The sequence below is a fragment of the Aptenodytes forsteri genome, unplaced genomic scaffold, assembly GCF_000699145.1.
Source record: "Aptenodytes forsteri isolate BGI_AS27 unplaced genomic scaffold, ASM69914v1 Scaffold187, whole genome shotgun sequence".
Lineage (NCBI taxonomy): Eukaryota > Metazoa > Chordata > Aves > Sphenisciformes > Spheniscidae > Aptenodytes > Aptenodytes forsteri.
In genome coordinates this window covers 1,322,720-1,333,025 of record NW_008794084.1, presented here as the reverse complement: position 1 = coordinate 1,333,025, position 10,306 = coordinate 1,322,720, and the positions used below count along the sequence as shown (strand labels likewise).

General features: G+C 59.2%; 1 protein-coding gene across 3 annotated transcripts; it reads right to left on the bottom strand.

Moving 5' to 3' along the window:
- Nucleotides 1-1,755: 1,755 nt before the first annotated feature.
- On the bottom strand, nucleotides 1,756-10,048 carry RNF214 (ring finger protein 214). Of its 3 annotated transcripts, none has more exons than XM_009273552.1 (13): nucleotides 9,991-10,048; nucleotides 9,472-9,612; nucleotides 8,594-8,733; nucleotides 7,515-7,583; nucleotides 6,573-6,669; nucleotides 6,201-6,289; nucleotides 5,636-5,726; nucleotides 5,091-5,189; nucleotides 4,355-4,731; nucleotides 3,658-3,793; nucleotides 3,227-3,334; nucleotides 2,745-2,840; nucleotides 1,756-2,011 (listed from the first exon to the last, which is right to left on the bottom strand). In XM_009273552.1, the coding sequence occupies exons 1-13, from the start codon at nucleotides 10,027-10,029 to the stop codon at nucleotides 1,946-1,948; spliced, it is 1,548 nt and encodes a 515-aa protein (XP_009271827.1). In that variant the 5' UTR covers nucleotides 10,030-10,048; the 3' UTR covers nucleotides 1,756-1,945. The 3 variants fall into 3 exon arrangements, with proteins under 3 accessions (XP_009271827.1, XP_019326130.1, XP_019326133.1); XM_019470585.1 differs by lacking the exon at nucleotides 1,756-2,011 and adding an exon at nucleotides 2,018-2,432; XM_019470588.1 differs by lacking the exons at nucleotides 1,756-2,011; nucleotides 6,573-6,669; nucleotides 7,515-7,583; ... (1 more) ...; nucleotides 9,472-9,612; nucleotides 9,991-10,048 and adding an exon at nucleotides 2,018-2,432 and having other exon boundaries at nucleotides 4,355-4,727; nucleotides 6,201-6,562.
- Between the last annotated feature and the right edge of the window lie 258 nt (nucleotides 10,049-10,306).

Genomic DNA, 10,306 nt, shown 5'->3' with positions numbered 1-10,306 from the left:
TCTTTTTGATCCGGGGAGGGGGGGGGGGCCGAGTTGGTTTCAGAGGAGGTGCTGACAGCAGTGGGGGGAGGCAGGAGGAGGGCAGGGCTGGAGCAGGCAGCGCGGTGGTTCGCAGGCCGAAAGCCCAGCGAGCGCAGGGGGCACTTTTGTCCTCATCGTGTTCGTACAGCAAAGGGAGGATTTTTCCGGTGCGTAAGGACAACCCTCCCCTTCTCCCCGCTCGCCGCAGCTCGCCCTGCCCCAGGGAGAGGGGGGCCGCTGCAGGCTCACCATCTCCCTTCCCCGGGGCAGGCGCCCTGGAGCTTGCAGGCGGTTGATAACGCTGTATTCCCTTGCTCCTCTGCCTCCAACCTGGACAGGGAAGTGCTTTGTTTTAAAGACCGAGATTCACTAAGTAAAAGGCAACGTTCCTCCGTCAGCAAAAGGCGGGGCTCCCCGCGGTGCCAGGGCCGAGCTGGCAGCTGCCCAGCGGAGGCACGCGCGAGCGCCGAGCCACCAGTTCAGGCGGGGACAGGGGCTAGGGGCTGGAGCGCTGCAGGGCTGCGGGAATCGCCAAGCACGAGGCTTGTTCACTCGGTCCCGCAGTTAAATATTTCTTTGAAAAAGCAGCGAGGGAGCCAGCGCGCGAGGCGGGAGGAGGAAACGCAGGCAGCGTAGGCGAGCGAGCCGGCCCCCCGCCCCCCGCCACGACAGCCCATGACACGCACCCCTGAACTGTCCCACTTCACCACTAGCGCGCTCGCAAGGCGCGTCCGGTTCCCATGCCTTGCTCCAAACCTGCAAGCATCCAGCGATTCCGCTCCGGCGCGAGAGGGCAACGTTACGCAATTGCAGAGCGCGCACAGACCTCCACGCCCTCACGCCTGCCCAGGACACCCCCCCCCCCAGGAGCCCAGAGACTCTGTTGCGGACCACTGCCTTAACACGCGCTGGCAAGCGTGTGCGTGTAGAAAGATACGGACTGTGGCCAAATTCAGGCAGGCTGCACCCAGGCAGCGCTTGCACGGGCCAACCCTGAGGCGTAGGTGCCTCCAGCGGTGCTGAATTTGTGCCACAGACGGCCAGTAAGGGGGAAAAAATTCTACAGAGCGAGTGCAAGATTTTAAGTGGTGCTGAGCACCTCGTAATCCCACCGAAATCCATGGAGAAAGGGTTGGTGCGTCAGCCCGTGCTTTAGGAGAAAGTCCAGGAGAGGGGAAACTAGGAACTGCAACAGGTTGGTTATCCTGAGCTGCAGCACAGCCGAATCCGTTCGCTCCCGAGCGCTCCCTCCCCGGGGCCCAGAGTTACAGCGGGGAACAGCAGGTAAAGGCGCGTGCGGAACTCTGCCCCGCAGGAGGGGGACGGGGACGGTTACCGCAGGCTGTCGCTGCAGACTCCAGTACTCTGTAACCTACTGTCTATGTAAGAACAATGAATGTTAACACGGTAAATTATTACTACATTAAAAAAAGGACCACAAAACATGCTCTTCAGCTGCGACCTGTTCATTGCCAAGAGGGGAGGTGCTGGGCGAGCACCCCCAGCACCGGATGGACGCGGCAGGGGCCCCGTCCGCTGGGGCAGGGGGCGTCCCGCCAAGGGGAATGGCTTGCGGCAAGCACGGAGCTGCTGGGAGCGCCGGCCCCGGAGAAGGAGCTGCCGGAAGCTAAGCGGGAAGAGGTAGTTACAGCGGCCGCTGGAGTCCCGGCAAGCGGCTCCTTCAAAAGGGAGGCCAGCAAGGCTGCGAACTAAGACAGAAGGAGCAGCACCAAATCACTGCATAATATACACACTTTATTTATGAATTTGTATGTATACAGACTTTCTATACACACATTACCTATATAATAAAAATGTACATGTGTATACATGGTCGTATAAATATAGAACTGTAGAAATCTTAGAACTGATCCTGTCTATTCACAGCAACTCCTCCCGGGGGACCGCTTTGTTCGGGTAGCCGTCATTTGAGACTTGGACAAAAGGGGCAAGTGTCATTTGTGTTGGTTTGTGCCCAGAATTTGATGCACTGGAAGAGAGAGAATTAGTCAAGAGCCACTGGCACAACTCAAAGGCGCTGTGAACAGCGTGGCATTACTTTTCCAGATCGGTGCTGGCAAGGGCGCTCATTTTAAGGGATGGTCTCTTTTGCTCCTTAGAGACAGCCTCCATCAAAAGGTCGCCAGGCGGAGGGAGCCCTCTTCAACCTAGCAGGATCATCAGCCCCTCCTCAATACATGGTTTTCCATTTCCTCGGCAGTTGCTGGAGGCCCCAGAGCCACTGGGATGAGGGCTTTGCCTACACAGGTGAACCACTGCCAGCACTGCGGGATGAGAAAGTCTCCTCCTCTTCCCAAGAGCTCCTGCGCACGGACCCACAGTGCCCAGACACCTGGGCGACGGTGGCAGCTCTCTCCATCGCCCTGTATTCTAGATCCTCCCAGACCGTCCTGCTCCAGGGAGGCAAAAGGCCAGGATCTAACCCTCCTAGCAACGAGCACAGGCTCGGGGGCAGGAACCAGGACAGCCTGTTCCTAAAGCCGCCACCAAATGGCCACTCAGGGTGGCCCAGCTAAGAGTATGGAAAGGGGGGGGGGTGTGACGGGACGCAGAGAAGTTGTTTACTGATCACACCCCTCTCCTGGCAAGATCTCGGGACAGCAGGGACTCGCTACACGTGCCCAGGGCCCCCGGAAGGGAGTCGGCACCAGGAACGGCTACGAGGAACCCAAGAGCAGCGCGCAGCAGGGAAGCACACTCACCTCCTTGTGCAGCACGTGCGAGCAGGCCATGGGGTGAAGGTCACCAGGCTGCACAAGCTTCTGGCACATTAGACACAGCTTACAGGCAGCCGGGGTCTGGGACGAGCAGCAAGGGGACAGAAAGGAGACAGGCACGGAAGTCAGAGACCCCAGCTCAGATCACGTATCCCACACTCCAGCTACTCGTCCTGCCGGCTGCAGCCAGGGCCCGCAGTTTGCCCAATTCCTCCCTCTGCACACAGCCATCACACGACGTTAGAGCCTCTGACCCCTCTCCTGCGGCCGTTGCCCTCTTCCCCGATGCGAAGCACAACGGATCCATGCCCCTAACCCTCCCCTTCTACCTCAGCAGCCCGAGCGGCTGGGTGAGGAGAGAGGTCCCAGCTTCACTGGCTCATCCTTTCGGCCAACTCTCAAAGGGCTCCCTCCCTCCGCTTTCCCCGGGGACGGCGAAGCGCTCCAGGCAAGCCAAAGTGTCTTACGTGTGACGCTGTTCCAGGGTAAGCCACCTGGGCTGGGGGCAGGAACATGGGCGTGCTGATCTGAGGCAGCGGAGCAGAGAACATGGGGGCCCTGATTCGACCGAGAGGCTGCAGCGAGGCAAACGAGGCGCATCAGAAAAGCCCGGAAGGAAAGGACAGCCCAGTTACCCCAAGCCACCTCGGGGGAAAAATGGCTCCCGAGAGCTACGCCGCCGTCGGCAGGAAGGGGAACCCCGGGGACACACGCCTGACGCACAGCCCAAGCCCGAGCTCTGTGCGGTCCCGGCAGCGGGCCCCGTGCGGCTCAGTCTGCAGGGAACCAGGGAGCAGGCGCGGCTTCTCACCGCTCACCGCTACCCAGGCTCCCCTTCCCAGCAGCCCCCCCGCGAGGAGGCCGGCGGGCCCCCGCCAGCCCCCCGCCGCTCTCCCACCTGAGCCCCGGCCGCTGCCCGCTCCTGCTGCTCCGCCAGCTTGGCCGCCACCAGCTGGTTCAGCTCCTCCATGGTCAGACCCGCCATGGTCCTCCGAGCGGTCTTGATCTGCTGCAGTATGTTGGTGAGCTGGGCCCTGCAGGGACAGCAGCCTGCTAAGGGCCCCCGGCCGGCGGCGGCGAGCCGAGCGGCCCCCACGAACGGGGACCCTCCCTCACAAGGCCCTGCAACACTGCTCCAGGCGAGGCAGCCACCCCAGCCCCGGGGGAAGCCCCTATCACGGCAAAGGAGCGTGCGCTCTCAACCGCCTGCCGTCTGAATGAGGCGAATCGCACGCCGAGCGAGCTTCCGTCCCCAAAATGCTGGGGAAAGAGTGGGAAGCCCCAGCTGGAGCGAGAGACAGCGCCCACCTGTCGCGCAGCCAGCACCGCGGAGGCTGAAGGGCTCGCCTGAGGCAGTGCTGCCCGTAGGGTGCTCTCGGCTGCGCCCAGGCATCACCGCTGTCCTTTAGACAAAGCTCCAAACGTTTCTCACTCCCAGTGCTACGGCAAACCTGGCAGAGAGCGCCCAGCCTTTGCTCCTCGCCTTCGGGCTTCCCTCACTTCCTCCAGACCCCGCAAGCGCCGAGAGGAGCTCCGCTTCCCCTTACCCGCACGCAAGTCTTCACCCTCCGGGAAGGACAACGCAAGACGCTTACTTGTTGCACTGTGGAAACCGAGTCAACAACTTCTCCAGCAGCTTTTCCAGCTTATCGGCCGGCTGCAGCCTGTGAAACTCTGGAGTGACGTTAACTCCTCCCAGGCCTGGCGGAGGAGGGATGGAGGCAGCGGGAGTCATGTGAGGGCTGTGCGTGCCAATAAGCGATGCCACTACAGGGCTGTTTCTTCCCTGGGAAGCGGGCAGCGGCGGGGAAGGCTGGTTGGGCCTGGAGATCGCAGGGTTCAGGAGAGGAAAGGAGAGTGCCCGGGGATCAGCACTCGGCATGACCATGGGAACGGGAACTGGTCCGATGGGAAAGGGGAGCCTGGGCGTAAGGGAGGGGTTGGGCTGGAATGCCGTCAGCATGAGATCTATCTGAGAAAGAAAAACAAGGGGAGAAGAAAAGGCTGGTTAGAATAAGCCCATCTGAAAGCAGAGCTGAGCGCCTTCCTCCCCAGCCGGACAGGAGGCGGGCTGAACCGCGGGCACCGGCAGCTACGCTCCCCGCGGCAAGGGAGGGAGACCCTTCCCCTCCTCACCGGGGCCAGCAGGTAAGCCCAAACAGACAGGGGACAAGCACGGGACTCCAGAAAACGCAATCCCTACGCAGCCTCCTTCAACGCCCGCGGCACAGGCAGTGCCAGTTAGGGGCCAGCGGGCAGGCTGTCCCCAGAGCCTCACGGCAGCTTCCCGGCAGCGAAAGCTTGCGTTTGTTAGGCTGGAGAGGCACTCACTTCTGAGGGTGGAGGCGGCAGCGTCGGGGTTGGGATCTGTGGGAGGCTGCTCAGCTTTGTCCCGTTTCTCACCATCTGAATGTGGTCGTTGAACTGATCCTAGCAGAGAGGAAAGCAAAGACGCGTTTACCGAAGCCTCTGCCCGAGGAAGTTTTGGGCGCTGCGTGCCTAGAGCAGGCAGATTCCCCTGCCTGGGCAGAGCACTCTCAGCCCCGGAACAGCTGCGGGCCCTAGAGCAGACACGGTTTGGTTCCACAGGAGTCAAGAGAACGAAAAAGGACCCGGGGGGAGAGACAGAGTAACCGCCTCTGCGATGAACCCGACACACTGCTTTCATCTCCACGTGGCTTATCCGCGCGCACGAGCCTGAAGAGGCGGGCAGAAGATCTCTCGCGAAGGCGGACGGACTGTGCCACGCTCTTGGACACACAGCGTTTTCTGGGTGTTGGTCCTCTCCCAAAGAGGGTTGAAACTAGGCAGGCAGAGCAGCCTCGGTGCGAAGAACCGCTCGCTGCTCGGCGGGGAGCCGTTCGGCAGGAACTTACTCGGACGCTTTCCTTGGTCATTCGTATCCTGTTCAGCCTCATCTCCCACTCCCGCTTTGGCCTCATCGTCTCCAGCGTGGGCGGCGCAGACCTGCAAGCACGACCAAACTTTCCCACTCGCGCCCGGGCTCTCACCGGCAGCAAAGCGGGAGCGACTAACACCCCACGCCCTCCCGCCTTCCCCCGTCGGGGCTCCCCTCCTCCGGCTGGGCGGGAAGGAGGGCTCACGGCTCAGGCGAGGAAGCCCGCAAGAGGAGAGCGCGCGGTGCTACCAGCGTGCCGACTGATCTGGCGGACAGAGACACGGACACCGCAGCCAACGCCGTTGCCCACAGCACTCTGTCGAGGGCACGGCCGACGTTCAGCAGACGCACAGCAACAGGGAAGAAGCACAGCCCCACAAACCCTTGTTTTGGGACACCGCCGAATCGCGTTATTTTAATAAGCAAGCCACAGGAAACCTTGAGCTGCTCCAGTCCAACCTCCAGCGTAAGCAGAGGAAGAGGAGACGGGTACGTAGGGACACTTGAGTTACCCTGCCGTTTCTGAGACTACACGGACTTACTTGAGGTAGGTGAGGTGTAGCTCTGCTTCTTTTTCTGCTTCTTCTAGTTTCAACACCAGCAGCTCCTTTCGGCTCTCCAGGGACAGGATCTAGCAGAGAGAGGCCCCACATGAAGAGCAGTTTTTGTACTCCCTTGTTTCTTGCTGCCAGGCCGCGACCGTAATCTCTTCACGAAGCACCGCGCCAAGCTACTTAGTCCCGACTAATGTTTACTGCACTGATATTTGCTTCTCCCTTCTCTTGTCCCACGGAGAGGGGGACTTAGCCTCATCCTCAACTGCTCCTAACGTCACACAAGCGTTCATTACGACCTGGCATCTTACAAAGACTCTCTTCAACAACTGCTTCGCAGGTAAGAAGTCACCTACTGACCTCCGCTTTCCAGGCCCGTTCTGTCTCCTCGAGAATGTTCCTGTTGATTTCATTGTGCTGGTTCTTCAGCTTATCTAGCTCCATCTCCCATAGCTGCCTGCAGACAGAAACAGAACGAGCCCGCTTAGGCTTAGGCACCGGAACGGCGCGGCACGGGAGAGCTGGCAAGCTCCCACAAAACCGATCGATCCTGGTAGCTCTGGATGGGGTGGAGCCGTGGAGGATCGACAGCTTCCAGACTATGACAGCAGCCACAGTTCCCAAGGCTGCATGAGTCACCGTCCCAAGAGCGAGCTGTTCCAGAGCACGCAAACAACCGGTGTGCAAACCACGCCGGGCAAAACGAGGAGAGGGGGGTTCCCCCCGGCAAAATTCAGCCCAACTCCAGGGAAAGGTGCGCAGGTCTGAACCAGGAAGCGACCTGAAGCAGCACACAGAACGAAGCCGTTCTGATCCTGGAGAAGCTTAGAGCTGGCCCTTCCCACCCGGGTTACGTGAGCATCTATGCCTGGATCTGGAGCTTCTCTGCCCAGCCTTAAAATACCTGAGCGTGCCAGAGTTTAGGGCACCTGGGCGGCTGCGGGGAACAGAGAGAGAAACAGGTTTGCCCCAAGTCTGGGAAGCTGAAATTCAGTCAGAGGTAGCAGTTACAAGCCGAGTCGATCCACCGAGCATAAACCCTAATCTTACGGGATCTTTCTGTCACAAGCCTGCCTACGAGCCTGCTTGTGACCAGGATCAAAGAGGGTTTAATCCAGAGGCCGGGGGCACCAGCCTGCTGGGAGAGGAGATCAAACCTTTAGAGCGCATAACTGGACAGCGCTGTCAGACCGCTCTCTCCAGCCCACCCCACCAGAAGCAGCGGATTCACTCCGAGGCAAAACGACTGGAAGGACAAAGAGTATTCAACGGCATTAATCCGGCAGTAGGTAACAGCCTTACTTTTCATCGGACTGCTCTGCAATCAGAGAAGCTATCTTGTTTTCCTTCTCCTCCTGCTCTTTCAGCAACCTGCACAAGAGAAGGAGGACAGATGCAGTCACCTACCGCGAAGGTGTTATCGCCCAGCCACTAATGCCGCCGGTCCCAAGTTCACGCAACATATTGGCCCAGCTGTGCGCCCGATGTAACAACGCTCTCTGAAGACTGCGCCGCTCGATAAATGTTTGAAAGCAACCACTAACATCCTCCAGGGCAAAAATCTTGCTGTATCACGGTACTGCACAAAGTCTGTGGCATCGAACCAGAATCCACCACGGGGAGCTGTGCTGCTCTGACAACACCTTCGCTCAGGGTGAAACAGGGGCCGAGTACTTGGAACCATTACTAAAGGAGCTTTATCCAAGAACATCACCGAGCCCTCGGGATAAAATCAAAAGTCAGACCGCTACGACATGACAGAACGGCTCTGTAAAAGCGCAAATTCACCATCCAAGGGAACCTTCAGATCTTCACAAACAACTCGCACCTTGCTCGCGTCAGAACACCCCCCCCCACCCCGAATCTAGAGAGATCCTTTGCACAGAGCACGCGGCCTGTCTGACGGCAAAGCCTGACAGCAGCAGTCAGTCTTTCAAAGCACCCGGTGTAAGGCGTAGTCGAGCAGCCTACCGAAACGGGCAGTTCTGAGGAGAACAACTTGAAAAGGCCAGCGAGGCCCTACCCCTAGCGCTGACTTGCAGCACAGCAGTCCCGCGGAAAGGCTCTGGATTCTGAGACGGCAGCAGACAGAGCTGAGCTGCGCGTTATCCTTGCCAAGTGCTGTCCCCGCATACACCTAACAGGCAAAGCGACAACCCGCCGCCCCAAAATTCACGTTGGGATCTTCTGCGGAGACAAGCTGCTCCGTCTGTGGCAGATCCAGACAAAACCGTACAGGTCTGGCCTGAGCTGCTCGCCAAAATGCTCGCTGCTTCCAAAAAGTTTAAAGCGATCCTCTTTCGCTTCCTCACGTACACATCAGGGTTAAGCTGCACCTTTTCCCCCAAGAAAACCCTCCGCTTGCTTTTGCATACTAATACCTTCTGCCTTTCTCACAGAGTTTCTCGATTTCTGCCTTCAGATCCTGCTCTTTCTGCAAGAATTCTTTCTTCTCTTTCTCCATCTTCTTCTTTGTCTCTTCTCGCTTGATCGTAACATCCTGAATCGCTTTCAGGATCTCCTAGAGCAAAACAAGCGTCACACAAATAAAGAGCAAAATTCCCGAGTAACGGTTTTGGTTTTAAATCCATTATTATTTTAGGTTAATCGAAGAGAGATTATGCGATTACACGCGTCATCAAAATCTTTCTTTTTAGTAGCTCCAGACGAGATACACAGCAGCTGTTAGGAGGGAACCCAGGAGACAGGCAGACGGTCTAAACCGCGGGTTCTCCTCTCTCTTTAGAAGGATTTCAAGCGGCAGGGAGTTCTGCTCCGGTTTAGACCTGGCCGATGGGCCGCCGATGGCTCCTTTTGTCTTGAGGAGCGGTTACCCGTAGGGCCAGTTGTGAACCACCTCACTATCACGATCTGTTTAACCTCACGATCTGTGAGCGACGGCCACAGAGACCTAAGTAATCACACGGAGCTAATTCCCCTCACTCCACACCCGTTCTCATTCGGAAAAAACGCCCCGCTTGTTGAGGAGACGTTGCAAGATCCCTGGCAGGAGCGGACGCGCATGCGGGATGCTGGGTTAGGCATTAGTTCTGAACTGCTCAGCACCCCCGTTTGGGCAGGGGCCAGCCCTCAGCGCTGTAAAATAGCGCGGTACGCAAGGGAAACCGCCACGCGGCGTGCCACCGCCGCTTCTCACGGCCCGCTTTGCTCCCCGCCGCGCCCCTCCGCGGCCCACCTTAACCGCGTGAGCGGCAGCGCTAACGGGCAGGTTAAACGAAAAGGGGACGTCGCCAAATACCTGGTGGTTCTTCATCTCTTCCTCCCTCCGCTGCTGGAGCTGCTTAAGCTGTACCTGCAGCTGGTTCTCCACTTGCCTCTGCTTGTCCAACACCTCCTGGTAGCGCTCCTTCAACAACGCCCTCTCGGACATCATTTTGTCCTGCAGCGGAGGGCGGAAATTTAGGGAGAACCTTCCCCTTCCCGCACGCTAAAGGGCGCGCGGACAGGGGCAGGAAAGCTCTGCAGCGCCTCAGAGCCCGGTAGGTGCCACTGTCAAGAGCCACAGTCGAACGGCTTCCACTTTCCAAGCTCGGGCTCCCTAGATCAGAAACGATGACGGGAGGCACTGCCTGCGGCTGCGGCTAGCACCGCGTTTCCTCCCTTAAAGAGGACAGCTCAAGAACGCCAAGGCTGGCACGTAAAGGACAGAAAAACTCCCTGTGGGAAGAGCCGTGCTCCAGCTCCTTTGCCCGGGGAGCAGCAGCACGGGCGCGCGAGCGGCAGAGCCTGGACCCGATCGCAGGGCTTCGATACCCACCAAGTTCTTCTCGATATCCTGATCCGTGTTCGCATCCATGTCGGCCGTCTTGAAGTCGGTCTGCCAAGGGGAGATGACTGCCGTCAGACCCCCCCCGCAGCGTGGCCGAGCGGCCAGACCCAACGTCCCCGACCCGTCCTGGAGAAACGCCGGCGGTGGCGGCGCGACCCGCGCCGGATGCGCGACCCGCGCCGGATTCAGACCGGCCGCTCCTCGCCAAGCCCTCGCTTCGCTCTTTCACGTAAAGGTTGGTCAAAGCCCAAGGCCACGCACGCGGCAGCGGCAGGCACGGACGTGCTTCAACCTCCGGCCTCAA